At 44.1% G+C, this 22,931-nt stretch overlaps 1 protein-coding gene across 3 annotated transcripts in view; it reads right to left on the minus strand.

Moving 5' to 3' along the window:
* RAP1B (RAP1B, member of RAS oncogene family) overlaps window positions 1-22,931 on the minus strand; it is an 85,633-nt gene that overhangs the window by 27,047 nt on the left and 35,655 nt on the right. For 2 of the 3 annotated variants that reach the window (XM_073555487.1, XM_073555488.1), the window contains one exon: window positions 15,174-15,258. The exons of the other annotated variant lie outside the window; for it this stretch is intronic. In XM_073555487.1, coding sequence (XP_073411588.1) covers window positions 15,174-15,230 — 57 coding nt within the window. In that variant the 5' untranslated portion in view covers window positions 15,231-15,258. The remainder of the gene's footprint in view (window positions 1-15,173; window positions 15,259-22,931) is intronic. 3 annotated transcript variants of the gene reach the window in all.

Genomic DNA, 22,931 nt, shown 5'->3' on the forward strand with positions numbered 1-22,931 from the left:
GGAAATTGAAAAGTACGTTTTTTTACCGGAAAAAGTCGCTTTAGTCCCACATTTTTCATTTTGAAAAGGGGGACCAGGAAAAAGTACACCCCACTATTTATTCCCCATTGTCTCCCGAACACGGCAATACCACAAGTGTTGTCTAAACCACAGTATTGGCGCATATGGGAGGGGGAGGGGGGGGGGGATGTGTAGTGTAGTGTTTTTGTTTTTTTTAACTTTCTTTTACACTTTTTGCCTGCCTGCCCAGACTTGCTGGGACTTGTGGTACCACAAGTTCCAGCGAGTGCCGGCAGGTCCGGCCAGCCTGCACAGTGCAGCGATCGTCCCTGTACGAGACCCTGTGCTGACAGGATCTCATACAGGCAGAGGCGACACTGTGTCGGCCCTGCTACATCGCTGCTATGGCTAGAACGATGTTCTAGCCAATCGCAGCACAGGGGGAGGAGATCAGACACCGACATCCTCCCCCTGGCCTGTGGAGTGACTGGTAAATGCACCAATCGCTCCACAGGCACGAACCCCTGCAGCGAATCACGCCATGTTTTACAAGGCATGCTGCGATTCGCTGGGCTATATAGCCCAGCGAATCACAGTGATTCTAGCTGCAGGGGGTCGGTGCGATGGCCACACACGGCGAGGGGACAAGCCCTGCTGCCGGTAAGTGCGGCCATCTACCCCCGATCCCCGTGCGATTAGCAGCGGGGACGCTAAAGGGGTTGTGCCGTACTAGTACTGCTCTTGTCCTTTGGTCCAGGACGAGAGAGCAGTATTCGTACGGCGCTTGGTGCCAAGGGTTTTAATGTTTTTCTTTGTGTTTGCAGGTGTTTACTGACATATCTAATGGCATGATGGAAGTACCAGCGAGGAAGAAATCACAGATCGACTGTATCATACACTGCTCTAATGATGACAGTGATGATCTGGCGTCCCTACAGGATTTGGACTCCTGGAAAACATTGCTTAGGGCTGCAGAGATCAGACAGCATGAATCCGTCCTGGAAGCAGCTAAGGGCCTTGAAGAACGAGAAATACCACACATACAATATCACCGTAAATGTCGTAGTCTCTTTACAATGAAGAAGTCACTGGATTCTATCCTTGCCAAGGGTGTCAATGTCGAAACAGCAAGCGAAATCCCCAGGAGGAGGCTACCGAGGGGTACCCCCAGTGATAGCAGGGTGTATGCCAAAGTATGTATGTTCTGCGAGAAGTCAAGCAAGTATCTCAAAGGAGAAAAAACAAGGGAGCCAATCGTCCAGTGTGTTGAGCTACGAGCAGATGAGACGATCTGCAGAGCAGCGATAAGGAAAGGCACACAGAGAATCCTTGGTTTACTTAGCAGAGACCTTGTTGTTTCAGAGGGGCCCTACCACAAGTCGTGCTACAAACTATTCACAAAAGATGATTCCCAAGTGGCCTGTAGGTCTGGTGCAGCAGAAAATCAGGAAGAAAGCAAGGAAGTACGCTACGGAGAGGCAGAGAGAGAAGCCCTTGAGGAACTCTTCTTGTATATAAGGACTGAATTGTTCCCAAACCCAGAAGTACTGCCTATGATAAACCTCACATCTAGGCTTCAGAGATGCATGATGTCCCGTGGTATCATCAAACTGAAACCATCGACAAAGAAACATGTTCGCCGAAAACTTGAAACAGAGTTTGGTGAATCACTCCGCTTTCTCTCCGATGAGAAAGGTAAGCTTCTAGTCTATCCATATAGCCTATCAATGGACGACCTTGCCCGGCAAGCACACAGCATGACAAAAGATCTGCAAGAAGCAAGAGCCGCTAACTCTGGAGATGTCGTAACCAAAGCAGCAATGCAGCTGAGGAATGAGATCAAGAAGCAAGATGTGAGTCAGCCATGGCCTCCCGATACAGATCAGAATGTCGTTCCTGCATTATTCACGCAATTCCTGCAAACCCTGCTTACAGGAGATTGAGTGCCAAACTCCCTCTGAAAGAGCTCAACGTCTTGCCACATCCTTCGGCAGTGACTTGGTTTTTGCTGTTACCAATGGAAAGACAAAGCCACCCAAGCACGTACTGCTGTCCTTTTCAATTAAGTCTTTGACCGGCAATACAGAACTGGTTCGAACTCTGAATCGTCTTGGCCACTGTGTGTCATATTCAACGGCTGAGGAGATCAATACAGCCCTTTGTATCCAGAAGTTGGAATGTTCAACGGATGACATCCCAATGCCAGCAAATATCTACCCTGGTGTGTTCACAACCTTGGCCTGGGATAACATTGACAGACTTGAGGAGACACTAAGTGGAGCAGGTACATCTCATAGAGTCAATGGCATCGCTGTTCAGTCCAATGTTGCATGCTCTGTGACAAAAGTCCTGCCAGATGTAACCAAGTCGAAGAAAAGAAGCATAATTCCGACAGAATTAATGCTACCAATATACAATGTTGGGCGGCGGGGAGGGCCACCCAGGATTGAGACTGCGAATGTTAACACTACCGAGGAGGTCCAGGATTCAAAAACCAAGAACCATATCTGGCTTCTGGCTAGAATGTCAGACCATGAGGATCAGACCATTAGCAGTTGGACTGGGTTCAACATCCAAATCCGCAGCGACATTGTAGTGGCCCAGGACACTGTAAGCTACCTGCCCACTATCAATGCTCCTGCAACAGTCATGTCCACTGTGAATGAAGTCTTGGAGCAAACACATGCCATCATGCAGACCCTGAAGCTTAACAGAATTGTGTGCGTGTTTGATCAAGCACTCTATGCCAAAGCTGCCGAGGTTATCTGGAAACAGGAGAAGTTAAAGAACATTATAATTAGAATGGGTGTCTTCCACACAATCTGTAATCTCCTCTCCATCATAGGTAAGAGATTTCAGGATGCAGGCCTTAGAGATCTGTGTGTTGAATCCGGTGTCATCGCTGAAGGATCAGTGTCTGGAGTGATGGACGGCCGGAGGTACAACAGAGCAGTGAGACTACACAAGCTGGTCTATGAAGCACTTATGAGGCTTGCATGGAAAAACTTCCTTCCATGGCTAGAAGAAAACCATGCAAGGGACCTTCACCATCTGGATGAAACACTGAAGAACATCACAAACTTTCGCATCAGTGTGTCGCAGGGATCCTTCGAAAAGTTCTTGGATAATGAATCTTGCACACTTACCCTGAAGCTCTTTCAAGTTTATCTTGAGACCTTCAGAAATGAACAACTCTCAGCATTCTGGATGTCATACTTGGACATGGTCGAGACCATGCTGGCCCTGGTTCGAGCTTCAAGAGAAGGCAACTGGATGCTTCACCTAGGAGCAATCCGACAGATGATACCGTGGTGTTTTGCCTATGACAAGGTCAACTATGCCCGATACCTAACCTATTACTATGCTACGATGTCTCGGCTGTCCATAGACCACCCAGAGGTCCATGAATACTTCATGAAAGGTGGCTTTTCGGTCCAGATCGGTAGCAAGAATCCTTTTGGACGGATTCCTGTGGACCAGACCATCGAAGAAACAATCAACAAAGACACCCAGACACCAGGGGGCACAAAAGGCTTCAGCCTCAAAGTTGGAGCTGTCGCCAGATTCTACCTGACATCGGAGTACCGCAGCATGTACTTGAGGCAGCTGAGGGCCCTAGTAGGCCAACAATATACTGACTTAAGTCATTCAGACCTACAGGTGTCCAGGATTAGAAGAGATGAAGCCGATATCCGATCTTTTGTTGAACTGCTGGAGACTGGTTGGTTGAACCCCTTCAACAAAGAGCATAATGGTGAACTTATCAGTTTATCAACAGCGACTGCAGCACCACCAGATGTAGCCAAAGACCTTCTAGGGGCATACAGTATAGGAGAGGATGCATATCACACATTCAAGGATGAGCGTTTGGGTACCGATACGCCAACTACACTGTTTCATGACAAGATGACGAAGAACAATCTTAAAACGTTCTCTAACATCAGAATGAAGACACACAGACAAGGCCTTGGCAAGGAGGTAATTTTGAAGGCTGACAGGAACCTATTTGGCCAGATGATACTTGTAGCTGAGAACAGAAAGCTACAAATGAGTGATGTCTTGACTCATCCCCTGGGGCCATTGCCATGGGCACTTGCCAACGGTGATGAGTCTATCCGCAAGACCAACAAGGCTGCCCTAGCAAGGGAGTTGGAGAGGAATGCTCCTCCTGCAGAGGTGATCCCTGAGCCCTCTGCAACCATCATTGATGGGATGAGCCTGGTTCAGAAACTGAAGGGAAACGATGCAACATTTGCCCAGCTAGCAGGCACAGCAATGAGTCGCGCTAACCATGAGGGTGCTAAGAGCAAGTGCATTGATATTGTCTTTGACGTCTACAAGGAGACATCCATCAAAGATACAGAAAGAGTCAACAGATATGAAGGCACAGGGATCCATTTCAAGAACATTCAACATGGGCACAACATCCAGCAGTGGAGAAAGCTACTAAGTAATTCCTCCAACAAGGCAAGTCTCAAAGTTTCTGGTAGAAGAATAGAAGGCGAAACACCACAGGGAGAAGCTTGAGGAGAAGGAGATGTATGTCACATGTGAGCATCTCTGCTTTAAGATCACCAAAGAACAGTGGGAAGAGGCTGCTGACCTTAAGTCAAGTCAAGAAGAAGCAGACACACGCCTCCTTCTCCATGCTCTTCATGCAGCAGAATCTGGTTACAAGTCTGTTATCACTTCAGAGGATACTGATGTCATGGTCCTGTGTCTGGGCATGTGCCACAAAATCCCATCCCACCTGTTCCAGAAATGCGGTACACAAAACCGGACAAGATTCCTGCATATCACCACTCTGAGCAGAACATTGGGAGGCAGCGTGTGTGATTCATTGATTGGTATGCATGCATTTACAGGCTGTGACACAGTCAGTACATTCGCTGGCCGTGGGAAGATGACGACACTCAAGCAGTTGAAGATGAACAAGACATACCAGGATGCCTTTCAGGAAGTTGGTCGTTCATGGGAAGTGTCTCCCGAACTCTTTGAGAAGTTACAGGAAATCACCTGCCACATGTACCTGCCAACTACCCAAACAACTGAGGTAAACAGGCTCCGGTATCAGCTGTTCTGTGCCAGACGTGGAGTGGTAGAGTCAAGTCAACTCCCTCCTTGCCAAGACTGCCTTTTCATGCATGCACTGCGTGCAAACTACCAGGCTGCGATCTGGAGGAGAAGTCTGCAGAGCCAGCCCTTTGTTGCAAACCCAACAGACTGCGGTTGGATGATAGATAATGACGGAAAGCTTGTTGTCAAGTGGATGCGAGGGGCACCAGCACCAGAAGCTATTATCCAGCTACTGTCCTGCAAGTGTGTGCGGTCATGCGAACTTCCTCAGTGTACTTGCCTCAGCAATGGCCTGAAGTGCACGGACATGTGCAGGTTACAGACATGCCAGAACAAGGGTATTGAAGACGAGCCAGTACAACAACAGTCAGATTCAGAGTCTGATGTTGAAGATATTATGGAGTAACGTTATATAATTATACATACACACACAATATATATATATATATATATATATATATATATATATATATATATATATATATATATATATATATATACACACACACATTAGTATGGACAAGCCCATGACATGTTCAGTGTGTATTTACATAACTTGGGATTAAATTTTGTTACAAATACTACATGCATTGTATTGACATTTTGGCATTTCCCCTAAATCGACCTTTAATCATTATTTTTTGGAAATATAGGTAGGATCTATTCAAAAGGTGAAAAATACCATTAACCCCTTCGCGCCGGCCGCCGTAGCGGTACGGCGAATCGTATCCGGATCATATGCCGGGCGATCGCCGCGGGTCGGGAGCCGGTTCCCGATGCAAGTGGTTACTGTACCTCCTAAAACATTCCTTAGTGGGTGTAGTTTCAAAAATGGGGTCACTTTTTGGGGTTTCCACTGTGCGGGACCTCAGTGTGTCTCCAAATGTGACATGGCCCCATAGATTTCTTACAGTGAATTTTGCCGCAGCTTCGCTTACGAAGCCTGCCGTGCGCCAATACTGTGGTTTTAGACAACACTTGTGGTATTGCCATGTTCGGGAGACAATGGGGAATAAAAAGTGGGGTGTACTTTTTCCTGGTCCCCCTTTTCAAAATGAAAAATGTGGGCCTAAAGCGACATTTTTCGGTAAAAAACGTACTTTTCAATTTCCTCAACCAAGTGCATGAAACTCCAATGCAGCGCTTGTTGGGTCAAAGTGGTTACTATACCCCCTAAAACATTCCTTAGGGGGTGTAGTTTCCAAAATGCGGTAACCTTTTGGGGGTTTCCACTCTGGGGGTACCTCAGGGTCTCTCCAATACGACATGGCCCACTGGATTTCTTCCAGTGTAATCTATTATCCCAAAAACCGCCTAGCTCCTGGGGATTTCGCTTGCTGTTTCGACATTGACACCCTTGGCAAGGATAGAATCCAGTGACTTCTTCATTGTAAAGAGACTACGACATTTACGGTGATATTGTATGTGTGGTATTTCTCGTTCGTCAAGGCCCTTAGCTGCTTCCAGGACGGATTCATGCTGTCTGATCTCTGCAGCCCTAAGCAATGTTTTCCAGGAGTCCAAATCCTGTAGGGACGCCAGATCATCACTGTCATCATTAGAGCAGTGTATGATACAGTCGATCCATGATTTCTTCCTCGCTGGTACTTCCATCATGCCATTAGATATGTCAGTAAACACCTGCAAACACAAAGAAAAACATTAAAACCCTTGGCACCAAGCGCCGTACGAATACTGCTCTCTCGTCCTGGACCAAAGGACAAGAGCAGTACTAGTACGGCACAACCCCTTTAGCGTCCCCGCCGCTAATCGCGCGGGGATCGGGGGTAGATGGCCGCACTTACCGGCAGCAGGGCTTGTCCCCTCGCCGTGTGTGGCCATCGCGCCGACCCCCTGCAGCTAGAATCACTGATTCGCTGGGCTATATAGCCCAGCGAATCGCAGCATGCCTTGTAAAACATGGCGTGATTCGCTGCAGGGGTTCGTGCCTGTGGAGCGATTGGTGCATTTACCAGTCACTCCACAGGCCAGGGGGAGGATGTCAGTGTCTGATCTCCTCCCCCTGTGCTGCGATTGGCTAGAACATCGTTCTAGCCATAGCAGCGATGTAGCAGGGCCGACACAGTGTCGCCTCTGCCTGTATGAGATCCTGTCAGCACAGGGTCTCATACAGGGACGATCGCTGCACTGTGCAGGCTGGCCGGACCTGCCTGCACTCGCTGGAACTTGTGGTACCACAAGTCCCAGCAAGTCTGGGAAGGCAGGCAAAAAGTGTAAAAGAAAGTTAAAAAAAACAAAAACACTACACCCCCCCCTCCCCCTCCCATATGCGCCAATACTGTGGTTTTAGACAACACTTGTGGTATTGCCGTGTTCGGGAGACAATGGGGAATTAAAAGTAAGGTGTACTTTTTCCTGGTCCCCCTTTTCAAAATGAAAAATGTGGGACTAAAGCGACTTTTTCCGGTAAAAAAAAAACGTACTTTTCAATTTCCTCAACCAAGTGCATGAAACTCCAATGGAGCGCTTGTTGGGTCAAAGTGGTTACTATACCCCCTAAAACATTCCTTAGGGGGTGTAGTTTCCAAAATGCGGTAACCTTTTGGGGGTTTCCACTCTGGGGGTACCTCAGGGTCTCTCCAATACGACATGGCCCACTGGATTTCTTCCAGTGTAATCTATTATCCCAAAAACCGCCTAGCTCTCCTCCTGTGCTGAGCCCTCTTGCGCGCCCATAATTTAGTTTACGTGTACATGTGGGGTGTTTCTATAAACTGCGGAATTGGGGTAACCAATTTTGGGTTTGGGTTTGCTGTTAACCCTTGCTGGGTTGCAGGTAAAATTGGATTACAATGGAATATCTGCCAAAAAATTGAAATTGATATTTCACTGTCACTTTGCTTGAATTCCTGTGCAACACCTAAGGGGTTAACAAAGTTTTGAAAATCCGTTTTGGACACCTTGAGGGGTGTAGTTTGCAAAATGGGGTAATGTATGGGTGGGTTCTGTTATACAAGACCCATAAAGTGACGTCCGAACTGACTTGGTCCTTGGAAAAATGCGTTTTGGAAATTTAGTCGTAAACTTTAAAAATTGCGTATAAAACTATGAGCTTTATCACATCCGAAAAATATAAAATTTCATTTCCAAAATGATGCCAATGTGAAGTAGACATGTGGAGAATGTAAACTAATAACTGTTATGGGGGGTATCAGCATTTTTGTAAAAAGTAGAGAATTTCAAAGTTCAAAAATAGCAAATTTTTCCCAAATTTTCGTGTATTTTGTAATTTTTTATGCAGAAAGGTAAAATCTATTGACTCACAATTAGCACTACCATGAAGTACAATATGTCACGAGAAAACATTCTCAGAATGGCGTGGGTAGGTGATAGCGTCCCAAAGTTATTACCGCATGAAGTGACAGGTCAGATTTCCAAAAAATGGCCTAGGCATTTGGGTACAAATAGGCCTGAAGGGGTTAAGCTACTGATGTGCAAGGGCTATCATATCAAAACAAACTACAGACATGCATCTACCTAAAAACACCAAAGAGAATTAGTCACTCCGGGTAGTACCGATATCTGGCCCGGCTCATGGACTAAATAAAGTAAGCCTGCGCAGGAGCCAAGGGAGAAGCAAGGAGGAGGACATCATCACATGAAGATGGGAGTCGCCGGACCAGACGGTGACACCCATCGGACCGGTGAGTATAATCAACTCTTTTTTCTTATCTTTCAGGTTACATCGGGGGCTTATCTACAGCATTACAGAATGCTATAGATAAGCCCCTGATGGCTGTGGCCGCAGCTTATAGGCCAAAAATGGGGTGACAGTATCCCTTTTACGGAGAAAAATGCCTTGACGGTGTATCAATCATCTGAACAGATTATGCTATGTGTGTGGTTCTTTTACACCAAAAGGCCAAGTATGTTCAATCACTCATGATATTAAAAAGATGTACCAGATATACTTTAAGTGTCCACTTGGTGATCAAGACAAAAGCTGGTCCCCACTATGACATGCTCAAGTTGTTCAAATGGTCTTCGTGATTGATTGAATATGAGGAAAGAGGCTATGCCATTTGCTATTCTCATGATTTGGAGAGAACCCAAAAATCATAGTGATGACTGCTACTTTGGTTTTGTCAAACTGAAGGGCTTTTCTACAATGAACAGACATAAGATTAATTACCTGAAACTTGAATCTGCAATTAGGCCAGGACCACATGATGGTACCTTGCTAGTTTATGTACCACCGTTGTCTGGATTGGATGAAAATGAAGTAGAATATGAAGACTATGGAGCTGAGGCTACTGGTGAAGACATGGAGACCCTCAAGATGAGTATGTACCTGATGGAGCAGCCAGAACACTTTACTCAACATGAATTAAATTATCTCATCAAGAGACCTTTCATTGTCTAAAGCTTAACTTCTTGCATCTAGGTTGAAACAGAAGAATCTTCTTCATGATGATGTCAAAATGTGATATTACCGAAACAGAAATAACACTTTAACACAATATTTCACAGCTGATGGACCAATGGTGTACTGTAACAATGTGAATGGCCTCTTTGAAGAACTGAATCAAGAGTATTTTGTTGCAGATTGATGATTGTTTATTGACTCATCCCAGAGAATTTTGGAAGCAGTGTTGCTTCACAATGGAAATATTAAGCCATCAATCCCTATTGCTCACTCATGTCATCTAAAGGAAAGTTATGAAAATCTGTCAGATGTCTTGGATGCTATACAATATAAGCATCATCAATGGGATATCTGTGGAGATTTGAAAGTGATTGGTCTGCTAATGGGAATGCAAGGTGGTTTCACAAAATATTGTTGCATCTTGTGTTTATGGGACAGTAGAAATACAGTAGAACATTATGTTCATCGTGATTGGGAACAGAGAAACATCTATGCTCCAGGTAGAGACAACGTTCAGCATAATCCTTCAGCTGCTCCAACAAAAATCTTTCTTCCTCCACTACATATAAAGTTGGGATTGATTAAAAACTGTGTGAAAGTCATGGTAAAAGACAAATTCACAAGGGTTCCAGTACATTTCACAGAAATTCTCCACCATTTCACCAGCAAAACTGATCTGAGGACCAACAAATACCCCTTCCTTCAGAGAGCTTATTATGAGAGATGATGTGTTCGAAGGAACTCTATCAGATTCTCACGCTGATCAGTGTCCGGCCCATAAATCTTAACAGCTCACTTACATAATGAGAAAAATATGGATTTCTGGAGGTAGGAGAAAGAGAGGTTGGTAAGTGGAGAAGAAACCAGATTTCTCGGATAAGCTGCATTACCATGTTTCTTACATTTGCCTGTGCTACCGATTTATGCAAAGTGTGTTGGAAGTACAATTCCTTTAAAAGGAATCTGTCATTAGGATCAACCCTTGTAAGCCATCTATATGGGCATGTAGGTCATAGGAAGCTAAATAAAAAGATACCTTGATATGTGTAGACCAATGTCCTGTTCCAGAGATATTCATGTTTTTCTTCTATTCAGGGCTATGGGCTGGCAAGTGACCTGCAGGAGAATCTGCCTCCAGTGCATATTATAAATGAAAGGGGGCAATACCAGTGTGAGACAAGTAACTAACATAGAATAGAACTGAACTTTGTCTCCTTTTTTCTGCAGCTCTCACAGCTCTGCCTAAAGGCCCCGTTACACATAACGATGTCTCAGCGATCCCACCAACGATCCGACATGGATGGGATCGCTGGGACATCGTTAGACAGCCCCTCCAGCGATCAGGACCAGCGAGCAAGCTGGTTTCCAATGTAAACATCGGGTGTCTAAGAGCCGCGCGGCTCTTAGACACCCGATGTTTACATTGGAAACCAGCGTCGCTGATCTCTCGCTGCCACACGCAACGATGAGTGATGGCCAATGGGAGACCAACGATCAAAAAAATGGCCCAGGACGATCGAGCACAATCAGCGATACCCGGAAAGGGGGTCAGTCGCTGATCCCCATCACACACAGCGATATCGCTGGCGAGATCGCTGTGTCTGACGGGGCCTTTATTGCAACACAGTCTGCCTGTGAGATGGAAGCTGAGGCACGGAGAGGATCCTGCAGATGTATCAGTCAGGGCACGCTCACATGAGCATATAACACAGCAAATTGCTGTTATGTTTTATTGGATAGCACTTGGATCAGTGTTAATCTATAGGGTAGCTCAGATCTGAGATTTGTTATCTCATGCCGAATAGTCATGAGAAAATAATCGCAGCATGTTGCAAATGCATCGAGAATCGGATACCTCGCACCCATACAAGCCTATGGGTGCAAGTGAAACATTGAATTGCATTTGAATGTCATCCAAGTGCAGTCCAGTTACCGTGGATGTTGGCAATGGAGAAATTAACTCTCTGTCTCCTCCGCACCAGTGCTGTGATACTGTCATGCGAGAGAATTGGAGCACAGTGTACGGACACTCAGCTCATACTCTGATGGAGTTTGAGCTGTGTGTCATGCATAATTGGACCGTTTCCCTCACACGAGAAAAGATGCTTGTGTGACCCTGGACTTATAGTCACAAACAGCTCTGAGGTGAGATCAAGAGCGCAGCCATTACACAACACACTGATGATGTCCCCTTTTATTAATAAGCGATGGAGGCAGATTCTCATGCAGAGCAGTGTCTGGTTGTTTCTAATGACAAAATCCCTAATAGGGGCTGTCCACTACTAGGACAACATTCTTAAACTAAATGTTTGGCCCTGATAAAATACTAAGTATACCTCCTGTGCCAACACCGTTCCCGTGGTGTTGGCACTCGCTCTCCCTGGGGCTATGATGCGGTGTTGTGACACCGGCACCCCAGCAGCGCTGGCGTCACTGTCTCTGCCTTTGGGCAAACTGAACATGGAGTCCGGGCTGCAGCTGATCCCTGACTTCCTCTTAATCTTCAGTTTGCCCAAAGGCGGAGACAGTGACGCAAACACTGATTGGGCCGCGATGTCACGTGTCACAGCACCACATCACAAAGCCGGGGAGAGCGACAGCCGACATCGCGGGAGGGAAAGGCACCGGCATGGGAAGTGAGTATAGGCTTTATTTTATCAGGGCCGAACCTTTAATTTAAGAAGGGGTTGTCCTAGTAGTGGACAACCCCTTTCAGGAAACCACATATATACAGTGTGTGTTTCCGCGAGTATGTATGTATGTATACTCCATGGCAAAGGTGTTCATATCCTTTTAAAAAAAAAATTGGCAAACGTAAAGACCCTCCACATATCTTGCCCAGTGTTTGTTCTTGAAAGATGCATATTTCATGGTCAGATTCATTTCATGTCCTACAACTAAAATATCTGGCTCAGATAGCAGTATTTCAATAGCTAAGCATGCATTGTACAATGTAGAGCACAAAGCTGGCTGTACTGCATTGTCAACATATCAAGAAAAGCAGAATTAGAAATGTGAGCCAAAAGTGAAGTTTCAGTTCAGGTGATAATACTTTAAAATTAAATGGCATTTTGGAACATAGGTTTACAGATGGAAAAAACAGCCATCAAGCTCACACTTCCTATCTGTTAGCAGCAATAACAGCTTCCCCCATCAGAATTCAACTCACTATGCAAGTCTGGAAACTAATAAATCAGAGTGCCAGAACAAACAGACATGAGGCATCTGACACAGGAAAGAACAGGGAACTGAGCTGACTACAATAAACAAATGACACCATTCTTTCTCAATGTCAACACCCGCTCGCCAGTATTATAGAATTATTCAGGTTCTCAAAAGTTTTCTGTGCTTTTTTTATGCTTTCAAATGCTGCCCTAGTTTAGCTGCTCAATTTGAGTTGTGTCACTAAGCGGATAAAAGCAAATTCAATACATAGATTTCACTGTAAAGCTAGTAAGTAAAGTTTCAAGCTGACGGCAACCCTATCTAGAAAAATGTTTCAGTGACAAACTACTTAATAGAAACATGTCTGAAGCTTTAATCAGAGTGGTCCTAAGTGTTGAGACCCCTAAAACTAGCTAAAGCTATAGGACAGAAGTTTGTATTCGTATGAGGTGCCCTTTCAACTTTAAATTGAATTTTCACCTGTTCAAGCACTTTTGTCCCATGGTCCTGGATCGAAACTTATGACATGTTTTACGGTCTTAATATGATGTTTAATTTTGCCATGGGCATAATGACAGTGGTTGAAGCAGTCAAACCTGAGACTAGGCCCGGCATGTGAGGGACCCGCCGACACTAGGAAAACTTCAACTGGATCCACATTCAGAGGAAGTGTTTTGCAGCAATATACGCTGCTGGACAATCTGACGTAGGCAGCAACTTCATCATGCACTCCAGTCACTTGCATGCTGAAGTCAGCTGCCGACTTCAGAAGATGATGCCGTGTGGCGTTTATTTTTATTTTTTTTTAAATCTGTGAGTACAGAGTGTCCATGGAGAGACATCTACATTATCCAACATGGAGGACTATGAGAGGGTGCACTATTCTACATGGAGGAACTACATGGTGGACTATGGGGGCACATTATCCTACATGGAGGACTGTGGGGGGCACATTATCCTACATCGAGTACTATGGGGGGTGCATTATCCTACATGGAAGACTGTGGGGGGCCACATTATACAATATGGAGGACTATGGGGGTGAATTATACTATTATACTACATAGAGGACTATGGGGGACATATACTACATGGAGAAGTATGAGGGGTGCATTATACTACATGGAGGAGAATGGGGAGTGCATTATATTTCTGCTATGTTCGCCCTTGGTAGTATAATGGTTTATTTTTTTTATACATTAAAGAAAGACAGCAGAAAAAGGGACATATACCAGGATGAGGGACATAAATACAAGGATGGAGGATATATAGATGTATGAATTAACTGTCACAAAATAATAAGGTAATTCTACAAATAATACACACGCAGTTCTGGGGTCCTCTTCATTTTTTACCAGGTACAGTATGTACTGCTAGTGATTGTAAAACATTCTGTTCACTTAAAAGGAACCTGCCATGTCCCAAAACAACTTGCAGACATAGGGTTAATCTGCACGTTAATAGAAATCTAAAACCAAAAGCCCAGGTACCGATTGATTAACTTTATGCCTCCTGGCAGTCTCGGGCTTTCAGTCTTAAAGGTGTGGCTCAGTAACTGTTCAGTATATAGCGAGCGGTGGCTGTAACCACTCCCCAATACTGAACTGACTGACAGCCACCTCTGTACTGATGTACTGCTGTCAGTCAGTGTTGGACAGTGGTTACATCTGCTGCTCACAATGTGACTGGAGCTGAGTCGACGCTGCCTCTATGTCTTGAAGCCGGAGGCAGCCAGGAGAAATACTGGTCATTTCCTCCCAGCTGCTGGGCCTTCAGTGTGGTGGCCACACAGCTTTGAAACACTATTAACCTGTAAAGTAACAGCATTTTGGAACAGGACAGGTACCTTTTAAGCAGAAATGATCTGTGAAAGCTGCGTCAGACAGTCTCTGCCAAAAGCACAAAACTATACCTGTTAGGATCCCGTTACCGTAAGCAACGCTCCAGCAATCCCAGCAACGATACGACCTGGTAAAGATCGCTGGTACGTCGCTACATGGTCGCTAGTAAGCTGTCAAACAGTCAGATCTATTCAACGATGCAGCAATGATACGGCGATACGGATAACGACCTCGGCGGTCGTTGTGACCTTGTCACACAGCAGCTATTCTGACTACTCACGCCTGCGTGCCTGAGCTCCGCGTCGCCAAACAGCGATGCATGCTGGCCAGCGGGACGCCAACCATCAAAAAATGGACTAGGACATTCGAGCTCGATCAGCGATATCCAGCGGGGGGGGGGGGGGGGCCTGTCACCGCTATGTGTTACACGTAGCGAGATCGCTGGCAAGGTCGCTGTTGTGTCACAAAACCTGTGACGTATCAGCAATCTCGCTAACGATCTCGTAATGTGAGACGGGGCCTTTAAACAATGAAGGGGACCACAAAACCACAATCCTCTGATTGGCAAGGGTTTTGGGACCCACCTATCCGATACTGATGGATGATACTAAAAGATAGATGATCAGTATTGTATATCTGGAAAACAACCTTTAACTGCAAATCTCAGTAAGCCTAAAAAGAAAAAAAACAAACACTCTACTTACCAGTGCAGACTTCCCGACACCACCTGACCCAAGGACAACCAGCTTATATTCACGCATGGTGCAGGCCTTGACTTAACTCCACACCCTTAAAAATAAAATATACAGTATTAAAGTTTCCATTATGTAGATACTACATAAAAATAATATTCACTTTGTGGGGAAATAGATCTTGTTGTCTATTGGGACTTTGAAATTAATGGCATATAGCACATTCCTCAGCACTGAAATTTAACCAAGGCTGAAAAGTCAAGGAAATCCCAGGATCTATAGACATGTTGATATGCAAAGATTAACAAAATATGGAAACAACTTTTAAAAGTAACCTCCATTTATTCAGAATGGAGTAAGAGGTCCATCACTGCTTAAGAACGGAGGCTTAAATGGAGGCACGAAACGGAAATCACATGGGCATTGCCATGAAGAGAACTTAACGATGGAACGTCACACTGGTCCTACTACTGGGATGGCATTACGTACAGTAGCCAAACCCATCTAGTCTTATAACAAGGAAAGCTCAAGGGTAATTCACTTGACTCCTCTGCTGGCAGTTGTACGATAGCTGAACCCCTGTAACCCTCATTCCAGGTACTTTAACAGCTCGACGTTACATTGATTTTATGGTGGAACTAAAAGTATGGCTATGTCTCTAAAGTATCCTAGGAGCGGTTTTCCAACCACCACAGTGCAGGCCTCATGTTGCTTGGGCCACTGTGAGCAACATGCATGGTCTAAATATGCTACAATGACCTGCAATTTCTCCGGACTTGTTTCCCATTGAAAACATCTGGAACATCACTGGCTAGCAATTGCAAAGGGAGCTGCCAGCAGCAGATCTTGAGGACTTGAACGCTCAAGTAAATTCAGTGTGACAGAACATTCCCCAGACAACCATTAATAGTGACACTGATAGAAGCCAAGAGGTGTAAGTGCTTGTATTTCAGCACATGTTGCTCATACTTCATACTGAATAACTCAAGATGTTTTGAAAATTTAGTTTCCATTTTTTCATCATTTGCATATCATGAACATGTCTACTGACCATGTGATTTCCATAAATTTCTTCCTTCTTGGTGATCCAGTTTCAATTATGAGTGTATGTTATTACATTGCTGACAAATTCCCAATTATTGTAAAACAAGTACGGTAGGTCAAGCCAAAAAGAAACAAAAACAATCCATACACAATTTGCTGTCCAAGATATTGTATTGCACTCCTCAAAGTCTATTTAAAAGTTGCCAGAAAGTATCCACTAATGCCTAAGGCTATGTTCACACTTTGTGTTTTTGCTGCAGGCAAAACCTGCTCTCTTGGCAGTAAATAAGCTGCTTACAAAAAGACGGTTCTGCTGAGTTTTTTGCGGTGTTTTTGCCGTGTTTTTATTGTCGCTTGTGCATGCTGATCAAGTTTAGTGCCCTCTCCTAAAAAAAAAAAATAAATAATAATAATGCAACCGCCTTAGATTTTTACAGCAAAACCTGATACTTGCGCTTTTTGCTGCATTTTTGAAGTTACTCATTGCTTTCTACGTGTGAAAGAACGCTGCAAAAATGCTGAAAGTAGCGACATGCTGCAGTTTTAAAAAAAAGCAGCAGTTTTCCAGTGCAGTAAGGATAATAAAAAAAAAAACAATGTGTGCATGAGATTTCTGAAATCTCATAGCTTTTGCTGGTACTGTAAAACACAGGTTAAAATCTGCATATTAAAAGCAACAAAAATGCAACGGGTGAACATAGCCTAACAGTGCCCTTAGTGGTAGTATGCGATGAAGGGCATGATGTGAGTGGCATTACGCGAGCACTATAGCCACTGACTGGCTGCGGTGGTTACATGCTTACCAATTTCGTTTATTTTATTTTTTTTATAAACAAGATTGCAGTAATAACTCATCTCCACCCCCACCCCATCAAAAAATAAAAAAACATTGTCAACTTTACAAAAATAAAATAGATGCAACACAAAAAACTGGATTTAAACATGCCATCATTATTTGAGGATGGCTTCCCTTTAATAAACGAGTTGTAAAAAAAAAAAAACAAACCTAGATACATTCTTTGAAGTATTAGTCATTACATGAAAGCTCCATCTTTTTTCAACATTACCCATTCTCAGATCCACCCTGTAAGTCAATGACATTTATGAAATGCTTCCAAGCTAAACAATATGACACAGAAAAGCTTGTGTGTGTATGAGCACGATTGTTTTTGTTTAACCCCTTTATGCCCACTGACACTTTTTATGGTGGTCATTAACAGGCTTTATTTTACAGATGTTTTTTTCTCTCTCCGATTTTCAGATTACACTTGCTCATTCACGTGAAGGAGTCTATATAAAAAAAAAAAAGCACCCAGAAGACATTTGCCTGTCATACGAGTACAGTCTGTTTTTTATTCTTTGATAGAAGCTTGGAATTTTTTTTTTTTGCATATTAAAAACGGGCACCATACTTGAGGCAAAAGCAAAAAACAGACCACAAGATGAATGAAAGAACACAAAATGAATGAAAATCAAATCCATCACATCAACGAAAAAAATATGTATTTTTTCTCTGAAAGGGCTAGTCCTGTCTCTAAGATCATACCCCAATATGTAAATATGTAGTAGGTGTAACAATATTAGCAAATACCTCCAATTAGAAATGCAGTATAGTTCATCTCCATCTCACATACCCCCATGTAGGGCATTGAAGTAGCTTAGGTATCTACGGTTACAACTACTAACAACCAATTGTCACTATGCGAGTTGTAGTAACCATCGATAGGCAATCTACTGCAATGCCCTGCACATGGGGTAAACAGAGAATCACAAGAACTATACTACATTTCTAATTGGAGGTAGTGGAGAGCAGGTGCTGGAACGGCGCTTGCACGGGAGGCAAGTATAGCTACTGTTATTTTAAAATGGGGGAAAGAGTGATTGAAAAGGGGTTGTCAGAGTAGACAACAAACACTTTAAAAATATTTTTGGAATAAGTGGGTGGCTATGTGGAAAAGAGCAACACTACGAGAGCCATAATGTACTCAATGTGCACCCTCGACTATGAAATAGTAATGTGGGGTGGGAGTTCCAAAAAAAAAAAAAAAGCATTCATTCCTATGAATTGATTTCTCTTTTAATCATCTGTTACTAGTAATACATTTAGTTCATAACAAATGACTTTCCAGCAATCTATTGTGTGTCTATAACGGTAACTCAACAAGTAGCAATCTTGATGTGCAATTACTGTGAGCATGAGGCCTAAAATTTGGTAATCGTCATAGTGTCTAAGAAAGCTGGGATGAAAATATACCGTAAGGAATCCATATGGTGGTGTACAGAATCCCTCTAGTTCTCTTGCTAGGCACTCTCTATACGGCCATCATACAGCCCAGTTCAGAATGTGTCATGGGAAACCTTTCTGCAACCAAAGATCGTGCAGTTGTAGGAGTAAAGAGTTGGCCGTCAGACACAGCTGAACTCCCTTAGAACACGCAGAGCTGGTTTATCACCTTTGCCCTCCTGATCGGTGTATATACACAACTGAATAAGCACTGTGTATACAGTATTGGAACGCTTCCTCTTCCGGACCCAGCAATCATAGGATTGCCAGGTGCAGGGAGAGAGGACAAGCTGCATGGTCTCAAGAAACCCAGATCTGCTTTGCTGTGCAGGGAAAAATCAGATCTGCATAAAAAATAAAGCATTTAAATGTTGAAAAGGTAGGTTTTGATTATATGGGGGGTACAATGTGTGAAATAAGTGGATAAAAAAGAAAGCAGAAAAAAAAGCCACTGACAGTCTAAATAGCTGTCTATAGCCCCATCCCCTGGTGAAGAAAATAAACGTGTCCTAATCATAAAAATATGGTAATTGTTAGACAGTGAAACAAAATCTAAAATGCACTTTAGTTGCCCTTTGGGCCCCACATGTCACAAAAATAAAGTTAAAAATAATTGAATATCTGAATGAGAAAAAAAATTATTTAGAGCTGTTCAAAAAAAAAAAAAAAAAAAAATCCAAAAATGTGAAAAATGTGCTTTGTGAGGAGTAGAGATGAGCGAATTTGTTCGGATTTTGACCCCGAGTCTGACTTTGGCATATTTGAGCTATATTCGAACACTATTCGGGCCAAATGTTTGTCTTATGATCAGATCCAAACATATTTGGTAATTTCTACTCCCATTGACCCCAATGACGTTCGGCTGTGTTTGATGAATATTGCAAAAACAATATTCGAATCCGATCGTATTCGGTACTGAATCCAAACAAATTCGCTCATCTCTAGCAAGGAGTGATTAAAAATGTCTTGGTCTTGAGCTGGTTAATTAGACATCTTGAGGAGAGAAGAAAACATTTGTCTGATCAGGGAAACATCTCATTTTTGTGAGGGGAGAGCAGCGAGTATACAGTTTCCAGCATGTGTGAATGTTTTCCCTGCAGAGAACCCTGGTAACATCTTGTAGGCACATTCCAAAGTGAGCAGATTTAAAAAAAAAAAACAAAAAAAAAAAAAAAAACTAGTGCTCCATACAGACGCTAGGTTATTTTTATCTAATGTTACATATTGTGAGGCAGTGACCCCTGTTACAGCTAGGGGGCGCTGTGTGTTCTCTCCAACCAGGATACACACGGAGGCGTATTGAGGCTATGGGAATGCACTGCGGTCACAGGAGTAGCTGGGATTGCAATGGTGAAGCAGTGACGGATGTCACAGGTAGGGGTCACTGTGTAGTCTCCCCAGGATATGCACGGAGGTGTATGAAGGCCATAGGTGTGCATGGCAGTCACGGGCATAATGGTGGCTGCAATGCAGACTGTTAATAAAAGTGTTAGTCTTGGACATGTTAGGGTCCAAGACAGAGTTAGGGAAAACCTGCTCTGGATGTTGTGTATGAAACAGATTGCAGTATGATAGTAGTTTGTGCAGTCTGTTCTATTCCGGACCCAGGTTTTCCATGTGACTGAAAGCCACAGGTTGCTATGTCAAAAACCCTGCAGGAAAGGGTTAGAGATATCTGAGTAGGTCTGGGTGAGTGATTAGTGAGTCTCAGGTGTGTCAGGGTAAGAGAGAGGCCTGGCAACTCACAGCGTACACAGTGGTTCTGCTGTCCACGATGACTGGTCACAGATATGGACAGGTCTTGTGCCCGGAGGTGAACTGGAGGTAGACTGTCTTGTGCCCGAAGGAAGGACTGGCGTGTGTCACAGCTGCAGACAGGAGGATGTCAAGGTCTGTGTACGGCTCTGAGCAGGGCTGTGGAGTCGGTAAGCCAAACCTGAGACTCCGACTCCGACTCCTCAATTTCCCTTACACCGACTCCGACTCCAACTCCGACTCCCACACATATTGCTTATATTTAAGTGAAAAATTTATTGTAGTACAATGTGAATCTCAGACATTTAATCATTTTTATGATCCAATAATCAAGATATTTAGATAGAACAGAAAATATATTGGTGTACTACCCGGTTTTCATTCTTTTTGGTACAGATACAATATGGATAGACAGATATGGATAAATGGATAGATAGAGCAGATTTCTAATCTGCTTTTGCTATTGAAAACATTATCTATGAGCTCAAAAACCTTTCAGGTGATGCAGTTTTTTAAAAAGATGATCAGCTTTTGCAGCTGAAAAACGTATCCTCAAAAAACACAGGAAAAACGCTGTGTGTGAATGTAGCCTTAGATCAGGAATATAACAGCCATTTATAGGACATTTCATAACTTTCCCAAACTCCTATGAAAAAATATTCAGCACATCCTGCATTGAATTACTGTACCCAATTTATTATATATTTTAGGAGTCGGAGTCGGTCCATTTTATACCAACTCCAACTCCGACTCCGACTCCACCAAAATGAGCACCGACTCCGACTCCACGACTCCGACTCCACAGCCCTGGCTCTGAGCAGAGACTGTGATACAGCCGTGCAGAACACCCACAGGAAATAGTCAGAGGAGGACTAGCGTGTCTAGTGACTGCAGTCTTAAAGGATGCTGTGTATTATCAAGTGCTATGAACTGGTGTGAACTGAACACTAATACCAGTTGCACTTGTGCGGATTGGACTTCTATGTGTGAAGATAACACATTAAAAAGACATTTGTGTCTGAGGCTGTGTGCCCACATAGCGATTTTTAAGCGTTTTTGCCGCGATTTTCGGGGCGAAAACGCTTAAAAATCATTTACAGAACTCCCCCCACGCATTCCAATGGCATTCCGCACATGCTGTGCTAATGCTGCGCTTTTTTCCCGCGGCGGAATCACATCGCGGAAAAAAAAAATCGCAGCATGCTCATTCTTTTGTGCGGAATCGCAAAGAACTGCCGCGATTCCGCACCCATAGGAATGCATGAGAACCGCTTACTTCCCGCATGTGGCTATGCCCACCATGCGGGAAGTTAAGCGTCTCATGTGCGGTTGGTACCCACGGTGTGGAGGAGAGGAGACTGTCCTCCAGGCCCTGGGTACCATACCCCTGTAAAAAAAAATAAAAAATAAAAAAAAAAAAATCGGGGTATATTTATCTTCCGGCGTCCCGTGCTGCATTCCCGACCTAAGCGTTCCCAGTAATGCCTTGCGGCACGGTCCTGTGATGACGTGGTCTCGCGAGATCGCTATAGCAACGCGAGACTGCGTCATCACAGGTCTCGCAAGGAATTACTGGGAACGCTGAGGCGCGGGACGCCGGAAGGTAAATATACACCGATTTTTTTATTTTTTTTTAGCATTTTAACATTCTATCTTTTACTATTGATGCCGCATAGGCGGCCTCAATAGTAAAAACCTGGTCACACTTGTCAAACACTATGTTTGACGAGTGTGACCAACCTGTCAATCACTTTCCAAGCGATGCTTCAAATCGCTTGGAAAGTGCTTGAATATCGCACACGAAAATCGCAGCATAATCGCGGTGAAATCGAGCGGAAAAAAACGCGCAATTTTTGGGAAGGAGTCCGGTTTCTGGTGTGCGTTTTAACACGCAACGTGGGCACATAGCCTGAATTTTGTGGGTCACTGCCTCTTCACTGCGTACGGTGCTACCATTGCCTTATAATACATTACGAAAGAGTCACCCCAATTATTAATACATTATTGTATATCTTTAGAATCTGATAACTGGAGCTACAACGAACTTCTCTCTGCAGCCAACACCCAATGTTTCAGGAAGTAGGCCCGCAGATTAAAAAATACATTGCTATATTTAGACATTTGCTCAGTTTTCCACTTTCAGACCTTTAAAATGATGGTCTGAGAACAATATCTAGGTTGCAACGCGAAGATTCTCCAGTGCCGGCAGTCGTGTGACAGGGATTGTGAAATTTGCATACTTCCAGCCACATCCCGACTGTATCCGGCCTCGCTCAATACACTTGCATCAAAGCAGGCTGCAGCCATGTAGTCAGCACGTGAGCTCATGTATGCAAAAGGACTGGAAGAGGAGAATCCTCACAGCATGCAGTATGCGTGATGAGTAGTGTTGAGCGATACCTTCCGATATCAGGAAATATCGGATCGGATTGAATCGGACCGATACCCCAAAAACATTGGGTATCGCCGATTCCAATACCGGAAACCCATGCAAGTCAATGGGGCACAAATATCGGAATGAAAATAAACCCTTTCTTTCCTTGCACATCCAGTTCGTGAGGAGGGGGGGGGGGGGGGGGGAGTGTGGGCGGTGCGTGGGCGGAGACTGTGTGCGGGCGGGGTCTGTGCAGGCATCGTCCGATGGAACTACAAGTCCCATCGGGCTATGCCTGCTACAATGACAGTGA

Source organism: Dendrobates tinctorius, unplaced genomic scaffold (assembly GCF_039654945.1).
Source record: "Dendrobates tinctorius isolate UK_male_01 unplaced genomic scaffold, ASM3965494v1 ptg000224l, whole genome shotgun sequence".
NCBI classification, from domain to species: Eukaryota; Metazoa; Chordata; class Amphibia; order Anura; family Dendrobatidae; genus Dendrobates; species Dendrobates tinctorius.